Source organism: Lithobates pipiens, unplaced genomic scaffold (assembly GCF_037356315.1).
Source record: "Lithobates pipiens isolate NorthernLeopardFrog02 unplaced genomic scaffold, aLitPip1_a1.2 Scaffold_18, whole genome shotgun sequence".
Classification (NCBI taxonomy): domain Eukaryota; kingdom Metazoa; phylum Chordata; class Amphibia; order Anura; family Ranidae; genus Lithobates; species Lithobates pipiens.
The window spans coordinates 276074635-276096752 of NW_027507758.1; the positions used below are offsets into that span (position 1 = coordinate 276074635).

The 22118-nt window shown below is 42.3% G+C and overlaps 1 protein-coding gene across 2 annotated transcripts in view; it reads left to right on the forward strand.

The window, feature by feature from the left end:
* The first annotated feature begins 2642 nt into the window (after positions 1-2642).
* TBC1D32 (TBC1 domain family member 32) overlaps positions 2643-22118 on the forward strand; it is a 448964-nt gene continuing 429488 nt past the window's right edge. For both annotated transcript variants that reach the window (XM_077487027.1, XM_077487028.1), the window contains exons 1-3: positions 2643-2760; positions 8621-8805; positions 13049-13210. In XM_077487027.1, the coding sequence (XP_077343153.1) occupies positions 8651-8805; positions 13049-13210 (317 nt within the window). In that variant the 5' untranslated portion in view covers positions 2643-2760; positions 8621-8650. The remainder of the gene's footprint in view (positions 2761-8620; positions 8806-13048; positions 13211-22118) is intronic.

The following is a 22118-nucleotide window of genomic DNA, read 5'->3' on the forward strand; positions in this document are numbered from 1 at the left end:
GGGAGTTGAGTGTTTCCTCCGTAGAGTGGTTTAAGGTTATTGTAGATATTTTTTTGGACAGAGTGGTTTTGAAGGCTTCGGAGTACAGTTTATGCGATCTGGTCCAGTGCGTTGTTACAGGTTTCCGTTTTGCGTTGGTGATGTTGGTAGTGATTTTGAATTTGATGGCGTGGTGATCCGTCCATGGCAGAGTTATGTTGTCGCATATGTTGACGTCGATGTTCTGTTTGAAAATGAGGTCCAGGGTGTGTCCTGACCCCATGTCTTTATCAGTTGCTGTAGACCCAGTTCTTCTAGTTGATTGATGCAGGCAGTCGCGATGGGGTCTTTAGGCTCGTTTGCCCAAAGGTTGAAATCTCCGAGTGCCAGGAAATTTTTGAATTTTAGGGTGTGCATTGCAAAGTATTCCGTGAGGGGTGAAAGAAGATTGGACTTTGGTCCCGGTGGTCTGTAGCACAGTAGAATATGAGTGGTGTCATGGGGTGTTGGTTGAAAATGTAGCGTCAGGGTTTCCATAAAAGACACTGGGTTCTGAGATGATGGTTTAGTGAGATCCAGGTGACCTTTAAAGATCACTGCTAGGCCTCCTCCTTTTTTCCCTATCCGGTGTTCGGTTAGGATCCTGTAGTTTTCCGGCACCAATTCGGTGAGGATGGTGTTGCAGTCAGAGGTTAACCAGCTTTCGGTGATGAAGAGACAATCTACATTGTTCTCGATGATGAAGTCGTGTACTTCCAGTCTATGTTTGACTGCAGACCTGGCGTTAATCAAGGCGCAATCTAATTGTAGTGGTCGAGTAGATGTCTTCCTGTGGTTGGGAGCTGCTTGTCGTCCGGTTTTTAATAGTTGTTCTCTTTGAAGTATTTTTTGTATGGAAGATGGCAATGTGGTGTTGATGTTCCTTAGTCTGTGCAGAACTTCAGCTGAGTATTTGAAGTAGCACATGGTTTGTGGATGCTGTTGATGGTACTATGGGCCTAAGATGATGATCCTGATCAGGGTATTGATCCTGAGGTGGGGCTAGGTATCAGACTTGCCGCCGTGCTTGAGGCTATTAGCGCGCAAGTTGATCAGGGGATGCCTATATGGATGCGGAAGGAGTTGTTGTATTCGGTTGCTGGCTGTTCCAGCTGCCTTTACTTAAGGCGGAGGTCTCCGCTTAGAAAAGAAGTCTGGCTGTGATCTGGAATAGTCGTCCTAGGATAGCGTAAAAAATGGAAAGGAGGCCGGAGGTAGGGGTATGCTAACCTATGGTTGTTCCAGAGGAAGGCAAAAAACCCCCTGACAGTAGCAGCCAAATGCACCAGTGGGGCAAAAATTCCTTCCTGATCCCCGTAGGCGGTCGGACAGAGTCCCTGGAACAATCACTGGGGGGGGGGGGGGGGGAGTGGAGGTGCGAGCTTACCTGGCTGCGGTTGTCCCCTTAAAACACTCTGATCCGGTGAATCTGGCTTGCTGTCAGCCTGACATTTCTGGAAAGCTGTCTGGTTGCCCCTTGCAGTGGGATCTTTAAAATGGAGGGGAGGATGGATGTAGGATAGAGGTTAGAGACTCCTGGTTATTAACTCTCCACTTTAGTTCAAAAAAATCCACTTATGTTCAGAAAATCCACATGCAAGCCACAATCAGGGAGCAAGCTCAAGGGGGAGTTTGTATAACTACCTTTATACACCTGTGAACAATTAACCCCTCCCCTAATTTGGGAGGAAGAAAGAGGGGGGAAAAAAATGCTGTTTAAAAAGTGTCAGCAAAAAAGGTCTTTTAAAAACTGCTAGCAAATGTATCAAATAAAGGAGGGGAGAAAATAAAACACCCCCAAAAACAACACTTGCAAGCAGTCAAGCAGAAGCAGTCAAAGCACAACTCCTGGTTATTAACTCTCCACTTTAGTTCAAAAAAATCCACTTATGTTCAGAAAATCCACATGCAAGCCACAATCAGGGAGCAATCAGGGAGCAAGCTGATGTAAAGGGCAAAGTAGTGGACTCTGATATAAGGTGGTCTCTGGTGACCAGAGCCCCCCTTATATCAGAGTTTCCCCTTGGATCATGATCTGCAGCGTTCCCCTTAACGTCAGAGTTCCCTATCACTGTAAGGGGGGATCCTGCACACTCTGCTATATGGTGGGTCTCTATGCTGGCTGGGTTATATTAATCTGACCTTCATGTAACTTGAGAAATATGTTTTTTGACTTTTATGTAACTTAAACACATTGCTAATTGCACTAGCTACATGTTTATAATTTAAATATTAACATTTGCATGGTTTAGCACTGAAAACGTCAAATGTAGGTACTTTTTTGCAGTGTCAGTAAAAAAATGCCAGTAAATTTCATGACTATTTGCAAGTAAAAAATTGGTGCCGTTTGTAAATTTTGGCTTTCTGCCATTGAATTTCACTTTGGGGGGTTGACAACACTGAACCACCCTAGTGTGTTCCAGCACTGTGTATAATAAACAATAGTCACTGAAGGTGATACACAGCTCCCTATATGTGCCTCACACCGTCACTTCACCCAGCCAGCCTATTGCCATTGGGGTACACTGCCAGGACCGTACTAGGCGGAGCCACATCCATAGTGATGACGTTTCTAATAACTAGTAGCACACAGAGCCTCATCATTGGATACCTGCCCGTGAGAGGCGGCACACAACGCCCACCCTGTGTAAGCCCCACCCATTATTGTGTAGGCCATGTAAGGAGTGCGTTCCACGCTGGTTCTATCGGGTTCCATAAAGACACTCGGGAGTAGTGGGCACGGTAAGTGTTTCCTATTGGTGCAGCTGCAGGATTATGTCATGAAGGGTCCCCGTATGTGTGATTGTGGGCTATAGTGACAGGACCATGGATTGCTGAGCTCGGTGATGTTACTGTATGGGAGATCGCAGTGTCTGGGGCATAAGAGACGGCAGGAAATGCTGGATCCGATCACTGATGAGCGATGTCTATGTAGATTGCAGTTAGTAGTACGGTGGGGAGTGCAGTGAGTGCAGCGTGCTCGGGTTCTATGGAGAATAGAGAGGTAGAGGAAACACACATGAAGCTATGTTGTTACTATAGCAATGGCAAACAGTTCCTGACTCGGCCTTACGTGACGTGACTGTGGGCGTGTCCGCTGTCAGTCTATCCAGTACAATACACTGATCTGTACCTAAAGTGACTCTCCATAGGGATCACTATACGACCTGCTCGGTATATATAGTATATACGCTGTCAGTATATCCAGTACAATACACGGAGCTGTCAGCCAGACTGACTCTCCATAGAGATCACTAAAAGACCTGATCAGTATATATAGTATATATATGGTCAGTGTATTCAGTACAATATACTGAGCTCTGTCCTAGCCTGACTCTCCTTAGGGATCACTATAAGACCTGATCAGTATATATAGTATATACACTGTCAGTATATTCAGTAAAACACACTGATCTGTCACCTAGACTGACTCTCCATAGGGATCACTATAAGACCTGATCAGTATATATAGTATATACACTGTCAGTATATCCAGTACAATACACTGAGCTGTCAGCCAGACTGATTCTCCATAGGGATCACTATAAGACCTGATCAGTATGTATAGTATATACGCTGTCAGTATATCCAGTACAATACATGGAGCTGTCAGCCAGACTGACTCTCCATAGGATCTGAACAGGGATCCTATAAAGCCTTATGCACACATAAGGTATCTTGTGTGTAGCCCCTCTGAACACCTATTCCCCTGGTCGGAAAAAGGCTGCGTGCGAGTGTTAGTGGAATTCATAGGCTAGAATATAATTTATTATGGCCATTGGAGTGCATTAACGCACAAATCCATCTAAATGCTTAATAAATAAAGGTTGCACATGTTTAGTAGCGTCAAATGCAGGGGTGACCTGTGCATTAAAGGGCGCAGCGGTGCCGCCCCCTCTCTCCAGCCACCTCCTCTATGTATAATGGATAGATTCATGCATAGCATCATGGCTGCCTCCGTCACCCCTTATTCAGGTGTCCGGCCCCTTTTAAGACGCCGGGCGCCTAAATTATAGCGGCGGGGGTGTTTTTTTTTTTTTTTTAAGCAACTAACTAGAGCCAAAGGCTCTAATAGGCTTCAAAAAAGATGGACTTGGAGCACAAAGCATTGCGCTCGCAGTTCACCCAGATGTGTTAGAAACGCTAATGAATATTTATTTTTCTAACATTGAATTGCCTCTCCATCACGCAGGAAACGCGGGTATGTTATGAGGTTCCCAATTGGCTGAAAGCTTAGGCGATCTGATTGGATGCCTAGGAGAAGGGGAGGAGAGGCAGGGCAAGGAAGACACTATCCTGCTGCAGCCTGTCTCCCCCTGCCCGATGATATAAGTATATGCCCGTCTTCTAATATGCCTATAAACACCTGCATGTGCATGGACACACAGGCTTAGGTCCAAACGTCCATAAAAGCAAAAAATTTTGTGGGATCTAACTCTTTCAAAATACAAATAGCATTACTGGTCATTTTTAGAAGGTTCTACTACTGGTGTTTTTTTTATTTTTTACAGCTTGGTGAAGATATACTTATTAGCTCTATCCAGAAAAAAACTGCTGCTTAGGTGACAGCTCTTTTTTTTTTTTTTTCATTGTTGAAGTGGAAAGTATCCCATCGATTTAACAGTTTAAAAAAGTGACTTTCCCAGCCTGTGCCGGGAATGTAACTGTCACATTGGATGTGCTCTCAACCAAACTGTCAAACCATCCAATGGCTGGCGTCATAATCATAACTGATCACATGTGCAGCATTATGGCAGTTGAAGATTAAATTAAGGCCAAGATGGCAGCTTCCTTGGCTGAAAATGATAGGAGGGTTTACTTCCACTTTAATTTAAAATTTCAAAGGGATTTTCTAAGAATACCAGCTGGTTTGTAACAGAAAAAACCCTCCCGCTAAACAGCTGTATCGGTCTGGGAATGAAAAAGAATGGGAGAAATTTACTAAGGATCGCTTTTCAGAGGGCGGTCTAGCAGGGGCTGGCAGGCTTATACCATTATCACCAAGAGTGAAAAAAAATTGTATGTTTTTGGGTTGTCACCAGAACAAGGATAGAGAGGGAAATCTTTTAATTATTATTACCTACTACTTCATGACTGCCCTATAGCAGATTTACTGCAGCCGTTCTGTGCGGAATTCCATATATATATATATATATATATATATATATATATATATATATATATATATATATATATATATATATATATATATCTATCTCACACACACACATATAAAACGTGATTCTGCACTTCCACATAGGGGGTGTATGCATGTGTTGCTGGCACTTCGCTTCTACTGTGATTAGTCACAACAGATGCCACTCAGCCCATGCCGACTAATGGATGTCCACTGGCCCCCACTGATTGGCGAGGAAAGATACAGAACAGAGCTCTGCATATGTAAACAATGCAAAGCTCCTCTCAGCAGGTATGTGGTGGGAATAAAATCCAGCACATCTCTTTGTAAAGCAACCATGCTATGCACACATAAATGCTGGTTAGGCACACATTTAACCCTTCTCAGCCAGTGTCATAAGTACAGTGGCGGTTCATATTGTAAGCACTGATCACTGTATAAGTGTCGCTGGTTCCCACTGAGTGTCAAAAATGTCAGTTAGTGTCAGATTGTCCACTGCAGTATCGCAGTCCCGCTATAAGTCGCTGATCACCACATTACTAGTATTAAAAACAAAACAAAAAAAACAGTATAATATCCCACAGTTTGTAGACACTATAACTTTTGTGCAAACCAATCAATATACGCTTTCTGAGATTTTTTTTTTTTTTTTTTACCAAATATTTGTAGCAGAATACATATTGGCCTAAATTGACAACATTTGATTTGTTTTGTACACTTTTTTTAATTGGATATGTTTTATAGCAGAAAGTAAAAAATATTGTTTTTTTATTTTTATTTTTTACAAAATTGTCAGTGCAAAAAACAAACAAAAACAAAACAAAACACAGAGGTGCTCAAATACCACGTAAAGAAATCTCTATTTGTGTGAAAAAATGTCAATTTCCATTTATGGACAATGTTTCATGACCGTGCAATTGTTAGTTAAAGTAACACAGTGCAGTATAGCAAAAACATTTTTTTTTAAATGGCTTCCTGAGGTCAAGTGGTTATAGTGATTCTAAAGGTTGTATTTTATTTTATTTATTTTTTATTTTTATTTTTTAAAGCCCACAATCGCTCCAGTGCACAGCTATGAAATTTCTGGTGTCACCAATTTGCCAAGGTTGTTAGAGTTGGGATCTGATTCTAGGCGTAGTGGGAGGAGCAAGGGCATCTAGTGAGGATGAGAGAGAACAGAAGTTGCCAGGTTAGGCAGGAGTGAGAGATTATCATAGAGGTGGCCAGTAGCAGAATAGAGAAGAGATGGGCGAAAAGTGGTGAAGATATCTATGTAACAGTTTGATGCTTAGAAGGATAGGTAAGGACACTAGTTCAGACCCTGGGGACAGAAATGGATTTCCTCACTTTGGAAGGCTTACCTCTCACTTCTTGTTTTGGTAATGGGACAGGAAGTTAAATCTTCCCAATGGGACATAAGATGGAGAAATAAAACTGACCAAGGTTTTCACAACCCCCCCCCCCCCCCCCCTTACTCTTTCCAATAATGGGGAAAAATACAGTTTATACAGTTTTCTGACAAAACAACAAAAAAAAATGCACTTTTTTTTCTCAACCAGTGTTTTAAAAAAAATAGTGTTGCTGTTGATAAAAAGTAAACCATTTTATTTTATAACTTGTCCTGGTCAAAATTGCACCAAAATTATGATTCAGGTAAAAAGCATTCCAAAGTTATTATAAGTAAAATAAGGTTGTTTGTTTTTTTGTTGTTTTTTTTTTTAATTGTGTGCTTTTTAATGTGACACAAAAAAAAAAAATCAAACAAAACAAACATAAAAAAAAGTTTAAATATTAATGGTTAAAAAAATTGAAATAAATGTATGTAACTATTTCTATTTTCAATAATGAATACTTTATTAATTAATAATTATGGCTGCTTATTAAGAGTTAATAAAAGGCTAAACAGAGACCGATTACATTTAGAAATAATAAAACGCAAAACAAAACAAAAAAAAGGTTCTTTTTACTGAGCCATCTGCAGAGCTAATGAAACAGAGTAGAGCCAAAAGTATCAATGTTACTTATCTCTCTGTTTCCCATCTAAACAGTGTACATTGTATCAAATGGATTTGTATTAAAGCAGCAGCTGCTAGAGCTCCTGTAATTGCAAAGACACTCCCAGCTTTTAAAGTTTATGTAAACCCCAAACCAAAAATGTGATATCACAGCTTAGGCTCCATGTACACGAGACGCTGTTAAACGCACGTTCAGAGGCCATTGCACACTTTTTTCAACTGCCCTTGAACTTATTCAATGTTATCCTATGTGTCAATGTACACAGTCTTGTTTTTTTGTTGTTTTTAGGCAGTTGCGTTTAGCCTCGTTTTTTCCAGAAGCAAAAAAATGGGTTAAGACACAAGTTTTCCACGTTTCAGACACCAAACGCGGCTAAACGTGGCTAAACGCGGCACCCAAATGTAGACACAAAAGTTTTCCACGTTTCAGACACCAAACGCGGCTAAACGTGGCATCCAAATGTAGGCTTCATGCACACTGGACATTTTTACAGCTGCTCCTATGACCGGCAGGCATTTTTTATTTTTGCAGCTTTTAAATGCCTCTCCATAATATTATATGTTATGTTATTATGATATTATATGCACAAATAGGCTTTTAGGAGCTGTAAGTGACATAGTTTTTCAAGCTGTAAAAAAAAATAAAAAATAAATAAAACCCAGGGCCGGTGCGTTGTGGAGAAGCAGAGTTACAGTTGTTAAAATGGCTAAACGCGTTAATGCTATATACAGCATTAAGCGGCATCAAGCTTTTTTTTTTTTTTTTTTTTTTTTTTTTAAACTGTAGCAATTTGATTCAGGAGTGGACAGTAGAAGAGGGCAGATAAATGCTGCTAAACACTCATTAACGCCAATACAAAATGATTCTAAAGATGCATTTTTACAGCCGCTTTTTCCTGGTGTAGGTACCGTCTTTGCAGCTCTTTTGCACTTGCTTTGTGCACTGGTCCAAATCATTTGGTGGAGGTGTGGGGTTGTTTTTCAGGAGTCGGACTTGGCCCCTTAGTTCCAGTAATGGGAACTATTAAGGCGCCAGCATACCAAGCCATTTTGTACATGCACCCATTCACAGGGAGCAGAGATCAGTGACACTGTCACTAGGCAGAATGGGGAGATGCTTGTTTACATTAGCATCTCCTCGTTCTTCCTCCCTGTATGATGATCGCGGGTATCCCCGCAGCGATTGAGTCCTTAGGACCCGCTACCCAACTCACGGAGATGCCGGCGCGTACGCGATGGCATGGCGGCAAATGGCACGGGTACGCCCATTTGCCCAGCCGTGCCATTCTGCCGACGTACACTGACATGTGTCGGTTGGGAACCGGTTAAAGAGACTTCCACATCTGTCATGCTATTTGATGAAATCCAAATTGAGGATATTTATCTTACTTTCCTGCATTAATGTGTAGTATGTCCAATTTATAAAATAATGCAATGTTTGTTGTTTTAGGGGCTTTTGGGAAATTTGCAGCTGCGTACAATGGCCACTCTTTCAGTTGATGATGAAATCTCGCTACAGACAATGGTCAGACAGCTGCTGCAGAGTGTGAAAGAAAAACTGGCCACTGCGCCATCTGCTGAATGCGCTGAGGAGATCTTGCTGCACCTTGAGGAGACGGATGAGCATTTTCACAAGTAATTCCACTGTGTCTATGTCTTTGTTCACCATAAAATGTTTCAGAATATTAACATCTGTGTAGGTGCTGATTTACGAATGATGTATGTCACATGTAGCAATAACCTCATTTAGGCCTCATTCACACCTGAAGCCTGAAGCTACAAAACGCTGGAGGGGAAAAAAAATCAATTATTCTCTATGGAGATGGATTTACATCCCACTCCAAAACACCTGAAGCTAGAAGTTCCAAAACACCTGAAGCTCAAACAAGTTCTGAAACTTTTTTTTTTAGGCAGATTTGGACGTTTTTCTGCTTTTTTACATTGGTGACCTTTTGACCTGTAAAAAAAATCAGGACAAAATCACATTTAAAATCGCGCAACTTTCTGCCTGAAAAGGCTACGCTCAGGTGTGAATGGGGCCTTACAAACCAAACACTTTGGGCTGCATTTGAAAAAAGTAGCAGTGTTATTTTACCGCGTTTGTTCCGCTGTGTTAAAAAGTATAGCACTGTGCAAATGTTTTACTTTAGGACTCCAAGGCAAGTTTAGCGCTATTCAAATGAATGAGTGGGAATAAGCCAGAAGGAGAGCCTGGTCATGTGACCCAAGTCATCTGATTGGCCTCTTTTTCAATGTAATAGAAAGTAATCTGCAGGCTCCATTCTGCATTTTAAAGGAGAAGTAGGGTCAAAGCTCCTTTTGCCCTACTACTGTAGGTCACAGGAATGCACTTTGTTCTGCACTCCTGTGACAGCTATTCAGCCGACAGCAGGCTAAAGTCAGCTCTCGGCTGCCGTCACTAAGCAAGTCTAGACTCTGGAGGGAATCCTGACTTTAATGTTGGGATCCACTCGGATACCTGAGTGGCATGCTGCTGAGAGCCTGAGCCAGCAGCTTCCGCCCTCTGCACAACTCAGCTCTGGAGGGGCAGAGCAGAGAGCTGATAGTCACGGCTCTCTGCTCAGAAAGAGAACTGAGCGATTAGCACTGTATGATCTCTCAGTTCTTGGTGTAGAGGCAGCGGGGGGACAGATGTAGCATATTTTTTTTTCAAAACCTGCACTTATCTTGTAGCAATGAAGCCCAAAATGCATGTATTCTGTGGAACTGCATTGTAATCTCCCAATTATTAAAGCTTATGCTTCCTGCTGATTAAAGAGCTCCAGCTCTGATTTACAGGGGCTTGTCGAACTGTTGACATTAGTCAAACTTTTTCTGCAGCATGACAACAGAGGACAGGCTATTTTACAATGACTGTGGCTTCTTTACCAGCTAAGTGAATGATAAGCCTGTGATCAATTAGGGCCCACATTCCTGTGCATTTCCTTTGTGTCTCTGTGCAGTGCAATTTTGAAGCCCATTCATTTGAAAGAAGTGCAAATTGCACTGGAAAGCATGCACTACTTTTCAAAAATGTGCTGCACCAAATCATTTGGTGCTGCAGTGCCATTCGATCTGATCTCCTAAATGCACTGCATTTACAATTTTCATTATGGGTGCAGTTACGTTTCCATTGGCATTCGCAGCACATTGCAATGGCAGTGTGTTGTGAGCACAATGTGGGAAACGCACACTGAACGTGCCTCTCCCGCATCACATTACTGTTTTACTGCACCTTGAATCTATTCTATGCATTTTATAAAAGAGTTCATTTGCGCTTTAATGACATTGGGGGTTTGTAATGGTATGGTGTGCTTTCTACATGGCCAAGACTGTTGAAAGAGGAAACTAAACTCATGTTTGTGCATAGTTTTTATGTTTAAACCATATCTAGGCTCAAAAACAAAATGTAATATATTGTAGCTTACCAGTCCTTAGATGTGATGACTGCACTAGTTTACTTCTTTTATCTTTTTTTTTTTTATTATTATTCATTTTTTATTTAATTTTTTAGGCTTTTTTTTGGTTTTGTTTTTTTGGCTTTTTTCTTTTGCTTTGATTCTGCTAGTAGCATACTTCCTGTCCTAGGGTGACAACACTCACTGTACTGTATAATGAGACAACAGAAATGGAACAGGACTACTGAATCTCCTCTCCTCTCCTCCAGAACATAAATTGGTGGCTTTGTGTAGTCATCACAATAATGTAACCGAAGGCTCAACAGATTTGTTTTTTTTTATTTTTTATTTATCAAACAGATTTAACAAAATACTTTTAATTTGTTTATTGAAAAGGCCAAGTGAGAGCATATTAGAAAAGCGTATTGTTAGGGTTTACATGCAAGTTAGCACTAATGTCAAACCAAACCAATCTATAAACGCTTATTGCAATTTTTTTTTTTTAACAAAAATGTGTAGAAGAATACATATCGGCCTAAACTGAGGAAGACATTTTTGGGGTTTAATGTTTATTATAGCAAAAAGTTAAAAATATTGTTTTTAAAAAAAAAAATATCAGTCTTTTTTTTGTTTATAGCGCAAAAAATAAAAACTGCAGAGGTGATCAAATACGAAACAAAAAAATACGAAAAAAAGCTTTATTTGTGGGGAAAAAAGGACATAACGCGGGTGCGCAATTGTCAGTTAAAGCGACGCAGAGCTGTATTGCAAAAAATGGTGTGATCATTAAGGGGTTTAAATTCTTCCGGGGCTGAAGTGGTTAATTCTCATTGCCTTCAACTGACCAAATCAAATACCGCTGTCCATGACAATAAGATATAGTGGGGGGGGGCTCAGTCTGGTCCGGTCCTGGTGGCTGAGAGCCTGCCGGCTAAATTAAGATTATGTAGGCAGGGAAATGGCAGGAATGCAGAACCGCCAATTTAGACCAATTAGCTGCTGCTGCTGCTGGGGGTGAGGCCCGCAGGAAGCTCCAATAACAACCTCTAAACGATTAGAGGGCAAAAAAGGGGAAAGGCACACACCCTTTGCCCTATCCCATGAGGGGTCCCTGCTTATTATTGGGGATTGGACATTATGGGGGAAATGTAATAAAACTGGTGCACATAGAACCTGGTGCAGCTATGCATAGTAGCTTCTTTAGGGGGTTTATGCACAGATGTCTATTGAAATCGCCAAAAATATTGCAAAACCTACTTTTGGAAATCTGTGAAATGCTGCAAAGTCGGCGTCGCACTGATTGGGACGCTCTTATTGCTGGCAATAGGCTTCGCTTTGACATGCCATTTGAAAGGTTAAAGCACATGTCAAATTGCGCATATGGGAATGGGGGCTTATTGTCAATGCTTGATTAAACAAGCTGAAGTTAGAAGCTGATTGATGACTATGCACAGCTGTACAAGATTCTGTGTGCACCAGTTTTAATAAATCTCCCCTATTGATTAACACTCTTACCATAGCATTATTTATTTAAGCTTTAAAGAGTAAGTCCACACACCACTAGATGCCTAAGGGGTCAGTCAATTCTGTGTTCACAGAAGATTCAGGTATCTTTAAGTCCCGATTCACACTAAGGCGACCTGTCGGGCGACTTAGTCGCCTGACAAGTCGTGCTCCATGCAGTGCAATGGAACTGTTCAATCCGTTGCCCTGACTTCGAAAAAGGTTCCTGTACTACTTGGGGTGTGACTTTGGAACAGCTTGCATTATTACACTATTAAAGAAGTCGTTTTCAAGCCACGGCGAAGTCACGCTGTGTGGGGTGGCTTCAGAGTTGGATGACTTTGAAGCCTCCCCAGTGTGAACTGACACTACAAGATCATATTCCCTCTTATATCCCAGTTCTGCTGCATTAATTGGTCATGGTCAAAATGTCTAGAATGGACATGTACAAGCTGGAAAGTGCAAAATCAGGCTCACTTCTGCATAGAAACCAATGAGCTTCTAACCCCAGATTGTTCAAATAAGCTTTGGTAATAAAACGTAGAAGCTCGTTGGTTTCTATGTGGAAGTGAGCCTGATTTTGCACTTTCCAGCTTTAGTAAATAAACCCCATTGTGTACTTAAAAGTGGAGTATGTCTGATTCAGATGCCAAAAGTTGCAGAGGGTTGGCCAGCCCTACCTCTTGGATATATACAGTATATCCAAAAATGTGTGATAGAGGTACGTTGTTTCCCTTAAAATGGTCTGAATATTTTATCAGACATCTCAATACTATATCAGCTGTTGCACTTACCAAATGTACCAGAAGATGGCACCACAAGCTAACTCATAATTTCATTTGCTTCTGATTTGTTCACGTTACTTGTTTCACCTGTAACCATGGAATTTAATGCTTGTCAATGTGATTCCCATTATCATTAATGGAAAGTAAAATTGTCTGATTATTTTATTTAACAATTTCCTACATTTGTTTCAGCTATGAACTGGTGAAGTACCTGAGACATTACATCAAGAGCTCTCTAGGATCCGTAATAGAAGATGAGACTGAGAGGTGCACCTTTGCACAGAGTCAAGGAGAGGGATCCGGCTATGACACGCTCGTACAACGTGTTACCAGGCGGACACGTGAATCCAAGGAGTGAGTTTTCACACATTTTAATAATCCTGAAGCCTCATTAGGCAGAGAATGATGTATTGCTTTGCTGCTGACAATAGGATTACACAAGGGGTTGGCGACAAACAGACATTGTATTGCCTGAAGGTATTAAATGGTGCTAGCTAAATGTTTAAATAGTTGTAATTCAAATGTTTGTATTTTTTCAGAGGCATGGAACAGTTTTGGAAAATGTTTAGATTGATTTGATAATTCAATACGCAGCCCTTTATGGCATATGCAAACCGTAACAGTGAATGTACATTTTTGTATCAGTTGATAAGGTCCTGTGCTCTCTGCCAGTGCTACTCTTAAGCCGCGTACACACGGGCGGACTGTCTGTCCAACTTAGTCCGCCGAAACACATTTCAGCGGACAGTCCGCTCGTGTGTGGGCTTCAGCGGACTTTTTCAGTGTGCAGTCTGGCGGACTAAGTATTTCGGAATTTCCGTAATATTGTCCGTCCAACTTTGGTTTCAGCGGACAGTCCGCTCGTGAGTAGGCTAGTTGGACGGACTAAGTATGGTGCATGCTCAGAAAGGATTTACACGGCGGAAGGTTGCATTGCTGTGTATTGGACGTCCTATTTCTAGTCCCGTCGTACGTGCTGTACACGTCATCGCGCAAGCTTTCAACAGACTGTTTGTTCATCGTGTGTGGTCAAGTCCGTTCATTCGAAAGTAGGACGGACTGTCCGTCGGATTGTCTGACGGACTAAGTTGGCCATACAGTCCGCCCGTGTGTACGCGGCTTTATTTGTTACATTGACCCCTGCTTTCTCTAAGGACTACAGAACCCCTACCCCCCTGTAGCAGGGGGGGGGGTAGATCTGTATTATGATGACAGCATTGCTTCTCTAAAGATTAAGTACAATGAGTGAGTGTTGTCACCCTAGGACATGAGGTGGGTTGCTGGTTGGACAACCTTGTGGAAATACACAAGACTGGTAATCTACAATATGTTACGTTATATGTCTGTCAGACACATTTACTGTATTGTTTTTCATCTAAGTGGTTGTAAACCCTTACATATATCCAGCGAAGTGACTAGCCTCAAGTGATGCACATAAGTTGTACCTATTTTTATCTGCAGTCTTCTCTTCTTTACTTATGTTGAAAGTGCTGAGTTATAAGTTTGTCTGAGCTGTCAGAAAAAAGAGAGCTGAAGTTACACTCTGCAGAGCTCAGTGTGGAGAGCTCTGACAGCTGATTGGAGGAAAGTGACACACCCCCCCTGCACACAGGAATAGAGCTAAGGCTGCCAATCTGCTGGAGCTCCCTCCCCTGTCACCATTTTTCTCTTATGCCGCGTACACACGACCAGAGTTTCCAAGAGACTAGGTCCGAAGGGATTAGTCCGTCGGACAATCTGATCACGTGTGGGCTAGTCCGATCGTATTTAGAAAAATAAATCCAACAGACTTAGAAATAGAGCATGTTTCAAATCTATCTGACGGGCTCAATTCCGATGGACTACAATCGGGAAAAACGCTCGTCTGTGTGCTGGTCCGGCGGACCAAATACGACGCAAGGGAAGCTACTGGCTACTGGCTATTGAACTTCCTTGTTTAGTCCCATTTATGTCATTACGTTCAAAACTAACGGACTTAGTCCATTCGTGTGGAGCCAAGTCTGTTCATTCGGAAAGTCTGTTGGAACTCCGCTGAAAGTTGGCGTGACTGATCATGCGATTTGAGAGGTCAAATCGCATGACAAGTCGCACCTTATTGTCGGCAATGGAACTGTTCAAATCGATGTGACACTGACTTTACGGTGCTGCACCGATTTGAAAAAGTAGTTCCTGCACTACTTTTGGGCAATTTTTGGTGCAACTTGCATAGAAGGTCCTCCACCCCAAACTTGCTCATCCATGTCTTTATGTATCTTGCTTGGTGCGCAGTCATGTTGGAACAGGAAGGGGCCATCCCCAAACTGTTCACACAAAGTTGAGAGCATGAAATTGTCTAAAATGTCATGGTTCCCTTTACTGGAACTAAGGGGCCAAGCCCAACCCCTCAAACACACAAACACACACACACTCTACAGTACCTTGTCAAAAGTATTGGGACACCTGCCTTTACATTAACTTTAATGTTATTATATGTTCAATATTGAGTTGGCCCACCCTTTACAGCTATAACAGCTTCAACTCTTCTGGGAAGGCTATCCACAAGGTTTAGAAGTGTGTCTATGGGAATGTTTGACCGTTCCTCCAGAAGTTCAACCCGATAGAACACCTTTGGAATGAATTAGAGCGGACGCTGCGAGCCAGGCCTTCTCGTCCAACGTCAGTTCCTGACCTCACAAATGCACTTCTGGAAGAATGGTCAAACATTCCCATAGACAAACTCTTAAACCTTGGGGATGGCCTTCCCAGAAGAGTCTAAGCTGTTATAGCTGCAAATGGTGGGCCAACACAATATTAAACCCTACAGACTAAGATCGGGGTGCCATTAAAGTTCTTAAATGCTGTGCCTGAATTAGCTTGCTTTTGTCAGGCTTTTTTCTTTTCTTCTTTTTCTGTAGTGATCCTGCCTCCTGCCACTGTTTCTTTCCTGTTTGCTCTTTACTATATTTATGGAGGAGCGGTGTTGTCACTCTAGGACAGTGATAGCGAACCTTGGCACTCCAGATGTTTTGGAACTACATTTCCCATGATGCTCATGCACTCTGCATTATAATTGAGCATCATGGGAAATGTAGTTCCAAAACATCTGGAGTGCCAAGGTTCACCATCACTGCTCTAGGACAGAGAACAGGAACAGTGTAGGGACTACAGATCAGAGCTCATAAAACTGCTTGCACAGGATGCTGGATTTCTGCCATTGTCTACTGCTATTTCTTTGCCGTTATCAAACGGCTGTAACAAAATAAGATCAGTGGTATTTGACGGGCCAAATGGGAGCAAATAAGAGAAGATCGCTGTTAGGGTTTACTTATACTTTGGCTCTTTAAATGTAGCCTTTGATGTAAAGGCTTAATTTACTTGGTATTTGTTGCAGAACAGCACCTAACGTAGTGTTCTGCAGCTCAATATTTAAAGTGGTTTTAAAAGCAGATAGACCTGTAGTGATATCCACTATTGCAGGAAGTTGCAAGCAGAAGTAAGTCCATAAAATTACAGCTGTGCTCCAGACAATAACGTAAAATATATATATAATAGGGCTGTTTTCATTTCCAAAAGATTTGTATCTCTATCCAGTACTGAGATTTATACAGCCCAGTCTGGCAGGGTAGGAAACCTGATTTTTCTCCGTAGCAGTTAAAGTGTCACTAAATCCAATAAAAAAAAATATATATCTCGTTCAATACCTTCATTTGAAGTACTCTATGTTCTAATGGCAGCATCAGACAGCACATCATGAACACTACATTTACAGTTTTTCTCTGCATCCTTTATGGGGGAGCGACTACTGTGATTATCCATTGTCTCAATACATGTGGTAATGTAACCACCCTCCTTGGTGAGCCAGAAACAATGGTACTGTATATGAAATTATTTTGATTACATTCAATGGCTGGAGTGTAGTACTGTAAGCTGGATTGAGATGTTATTTTTTGAATGAGAATTCAGTGGCACTTTAACCACTTCAGCCCTGGAAGATTTGGCTGCTGAATGACCAGGCCATTTTTTGCGATGCGACACTGCGTCACTTTAACTGACAATTGCGCAGCCGTGCAATGTGGTGCCCAAACAAAATTGACATCCTTATTTTCCCACAAATAGAGCTTTCTTTTGGTGGTATTTGATCACCTCTGTGTTTCATTTATTTATTTTTTTGCGCTATAAACAAGCGAAGAGCGACAATTTTGATGTGGTTGATTTACTAAAGGCAAGTCCACTTTTCACTGGAAGTTCACTTGGAAGTGCAGCCGCTGTAGATCCGGGGGGGGGGGGCATGCAAGGTAAAAAAAAAAACAGCATTTTTTGCTTGTACATGTTTGGATAGAAAAAATCAGCAGAGCTTCCCCTCAATTCAGATCTTCCCCTTAGATCTAAAGCGACTGCACTTCCAAGTGCACCTGTAGTGCAAAGTGGATTTTCCTTTAGTAAATCAACCAAAATATCTTTTTACTTTTTGCTAATAATAAATATCCCACATTTTTTATAAAAAAAAAAAAAATTCTTTCCTCAGTTTAGGCCGATATAGTTTCATAGTTAGTAAGGTTGAATAAAGACACCAGTCCATCCTGAGTGAGTGTCTACAATTGTCCCTATCCCTGTACATTGCACACTCACATTGGTCCCTACCCTCAAGGAGCCCACAATCCAAGGTCCCCATTCATATGCTAGGGCCAATTTTTGACAGAAGCCAATTAGCCTACCTGCATGTCTTTTGAGTGTGGGAGGAAACCAGAGTACCCAGAGAAAACCTACACAGGCACAGGGAGAACATGCAAACTCCAGGCAGGTGGTGTCGTGGTTGGGATTCGAACCAGCGATCCTCCTTACTGCTTGGTGAGAGTGCTAACCACTACACCACTGTGCCACTGTGCTGCCTTTATGTATATAGAAAATAATGGAGTAAGAAAATGCAATAAGTGTATATTGATTGGTTTGCACAAGAGTTATAGCGTCTACAAAATAGGGGCTATATATATTTATTATTATTATTATTTTTTACTAGTAATGGGGCTGATCTGCGATTCATTTTTTTTAAATTTATGTTTTAATTTTTTTATCGGGGCTGCAATATTGCGGTGGACAAAGTGGACACTTTTGACACATTTTTGGGGCCATTCACAATTATACAGCGATCAGTGCTATAAAAATGCACTGATTACTGTATGAATGTCACTGGCAAGGAAGGGGTTAACACTATGTTGCGATCAAGGGGTTAACTGTGTTCCCTGGTGTGTATGTTTCAACTGGGGGGGGGGGGGGGGCATGACTGTCTAGGAGGAGAGAGAGATCAGTGTTCATACATGGTATGAACACATGATCTGTCTCTACTCCCCTGAAAGAACCGGGATTTGTGTGATTAAACAAACAGATCCCAGTTCTCGCTCTGTCACAAGCAATTGCGGGAGCACAGCGGTGATCGCACCCTACGTGTCGCATGCCCCTAGTGGCCAAATGGCTAAGCAACGTAAGGTAACGTTGTTTCGCCCAGCCGTGACATTCTGCCACAGTAAAACTGTGGCAGCTGGTCGGCAAGAGGTTAAAGCCCAACTAAAAAAATGATCCTTTGCATTGGAGTTTAACTGCTTGTTTTTTGGTCTAGGGCAGTGGTCTCCACACTGCAGCCAGATGTGGCCCTTTGCTTGCCTTTATCTGGCCCTTGAGGCATTATTCATGCCACTGACACCAACAATGTCTTCCACTGACACTAACGATGGGGCATGATTCCTTCCACTGACAGCAACGATGGGGCATGATTCCTTCCACTGACACCAACGATGGGGCATGGTTCCTTCCACTGACACCAACGATGGGGCATGGTTCCTTCCACTGACACCAACGATGGGGCATGGTTCCTTCCACTGACACCAACGATGGGGCATGGTTCCTTCCACTGACACCAACGATGGGGCATGATTCCTTCCACTGACACCAACGATGGGGCATGATTCCTTCCACTGACACCAACGATGGGGCATGATTCCTTCCACTGACACCAACGATGGGGCATGATTCCTTCCACTGACACCAACTATGGGGCATAATTCCTTCCACTAACACCAACTATTTATTTTCTTACATCAGGGGACACAGAGCCATAGTAATTACGATGTGGGTTATATCGGACCGACAGGCGCTGGACACTGGCACGCCCCTAAGTCGTGTACTTCCCCCATATAACCCCTCCCATTACTGGGAGTCCTCAGTTTTTTCACCAGTGTCTAAGGTGTTGGGCACGAGTAAAGATGTGCTGTGCTCCAAGGGCAGTAATGCTTGATGAGCCATGCTGACCAGATCCATTCTGATGTCTTTGTAATGGGCTAAATAAATGGTACCCAGGCCTAGTAAACCGGAGAAACAAGGTTTTGCTTGCGGACGCTTCTCTTTGAGAGCTGGGCCCTGGGATCCAGTATTTTTTGGTTTGTAAGGCCATAACGTTTTTACTGGCAGGGTGCTGTCCAGGATTATGGGATAACCTGAGAGTTCCTCGGTTCCTGAAGGTTTCCTTTAAGGTCTCTGAGCCTACCGTGAATAAGGTAAGGGAGGTTTTCTCAGGAATTTCTCCTTCTCTGTATTGTGTTGTCATGTCTATGTGTCACCACTGGGGGCTGTATTGAGCACTCAACATCCTGACGCTGTAAACGGCAGAAGCCTTCACTCTCCTCTCCTTCAGCCGGCACAGACCCTCTGGTAAGAAAAGGGGGGTCTGATCTCTTCCTATGCCAGACCATCTGCCTTATTGTTTAAAAAAAAAAAAAAAAAAAAAAAAAATATATATATATATATATATATATATATATATATATATATATATATATATATATATATATATATATATTCTTTTTTAGAGAGCAGACCACGGACGCTCGAAAGAGCAGAGGATTTACCCACCCCCGCCATGCTGCAGGACGCCGCTCACGCGGGAAAATCGGCTCCTTTGAAAAAGAAAGAGGGGGGCCGTATTCCACGTGGGGAGCATGGCTAACAGCGTCAGACGCTGGCCACATGTCCAGGAAGTGTTTAGAGCACTGTGAAGGAAGCTGCTGCCTGGCGGTGGAGGAACAGAGCAGAGAGGTTGGCTGGATTAGGTTTGGTGACACAGGCATTTCCCTTTGACAACATTGTACTTTAAAAGCTAGGATTAATAGCAGTTATTGTACTGTACTATAGCCTAGCAAGTTTACATTCTTTTGCTGGTAGTGCCTCTGCTTTGTGCTGGAAGCTATGAGTGGCAAGGGACCAGGAACTCCTCTAAGGGTTCTAAGGGGGCAATAATTACACAACAAACTAAAAACCCTTTCCAAAAGAATGTCATCCTCCCCTGAGAGGGATACGGCTGGTCAGATTGAGCCATCAAGGGTAGAACACTTCAGTCCCTGTATATATCATACAAATGTTTTTTTTTTTTTCTTCTACCACTTTAAAATTTGAAAGAAGATTTATGCTATGGTGTCTCTCCATAGTAGGATTAAACATAGCAGATTCCCATCTAGTCCTCAGGGCCCTTTGGTTGAGGTGCAGGAGGCTGGGGATCAGGTAGATCTTCTCAAAGATTGGAAGCTACTTATTTTTTCCTCTTCAGAGGATCCTAACAGGGAGGGATTAGCCTCACAAGTGAGGTGCTTGTCTACTCCCTTACTTAACCCTGTTGTTGCCTTCAGCACAGTCTCTTGAGGTATCTACCTCTAATAAGGTTAATTTGAACCTCCCCCACCTGGGGATGTTTTTTCCTATTCATGCATGGCATGGATAATGCACTGATGTTTAAGGATCCAGCAAATTAAAGTTGGAACTTCCTTTTAAAGACAAGATGTCTTTTGCAGTTTCTTGCTGCAATTGGTGTATCTCAGTTCATTAACCCTTTAACGTCTGCTCCACCATTTTGGTGGAGCACATTTTGAGTCACGCTAACTCATTGGAAAATGTGGACTTCAAAGGGTTAAGAACAGTTTGTGGAGATACCTGAGATTCTGCCTGATCAGTAGGTCTGGCAATGGGCTGGTGTTTCCCTTCCTGGGGTACAGCTATTTCGAGTGGACAAGTACATCCAAAAGGGTAAAGCTCTCTTTACCAGTAAAAGGAGGTTCAAACATTTCTCTTTTTATCATGCTGCCTCTCCTATGCCTGGGCCATCTGCATCTAGACAGTCTCGACGGTCTCAATCGTCAGGTTCAAGGGAAAGTCCCCAAGGGCAGCACCAGTATCTTGGGGGCAGAAAGCCCACAAAGCAAAATGCTAAAGCCTTCTCATGAAGGAGCACCCCCACTCATTTGGGTGAGGGGAAAGGTCCTGTGATTCTCAAAATCTGGCAGAAACAATGTCAAGAGCAAAGGGATTTCTGAATTTTTTTCTCTAGGTTACGACTAGAGTACCGAGAGCCCGGATGGCTCAGTTGGCTTTTGATCTGATGGTCCGGGGTTCGGGTCCCTGTTTGGGTGCTGCCTGTGAGGTCCTTGGGCTGCTGATGGGGCAGTCTTTATGCAAGAGTTTCTGTCTCCTCTGAGAATGTTCCTAAGGATCCAGAGAAAAAAGAAGTCTGTCTTTCTGGCCTCTGGATCAGCTGTTATCCCAGTCAGTGATAGCAGAGGTTCCATTAGTGGAACAGTTTTTTTTTTGGCTAAAACCTTTTAGGGTTCCAGAACCAAACAGAGGTAAGACCCATTCTAGATCTCGAAGATCTGAATCGGCACTTAAACATCCGATATTTTCATAATTCGATCAGCTGTATCAATCCTGCAAGGAGGGGAGTTGCATATCTCCATGTGCTAAAGTTTCCCGCTTACCAGAAATTTCTGCAATTTGAAATAAAATTATTTTTTCAGGCCCTGCCATTTGGCTTAGCCACAGCACCACGAGTGTTCTGAAAGATTCTGGCACCTCTTTTAGCCAGGTTAAGGACTCAAGGCATTGCGGTCCCAGCCTATTAGAAGATCTACTTTTAATAGATTATTCAGTCTCAGGTATAAAACCAGAGTCTGATCTCAGCCATAAATATCTGAAATCTCTAGGTTGGATTCTCAACCTAGGAAGATTCTCTTTAAAACCATCAAGGAGATTACGATACTCAGGGGCTGGTTATAGATACCACACAGAAGAAGGTAGTCTTACCCCAGACGAGAATCAGTTCTATTGTAGGATTAATTCAATTTATCAAAACAAAGGAAAATTCCTTCATTCGGCTGTGCAGGAGATTTTTAGGGGAAATGATGGCCTCCTTCAAGGCCGTCCCTTACGTACAGTTTTACTCAAAGACTGCTTCGAGACATCATCC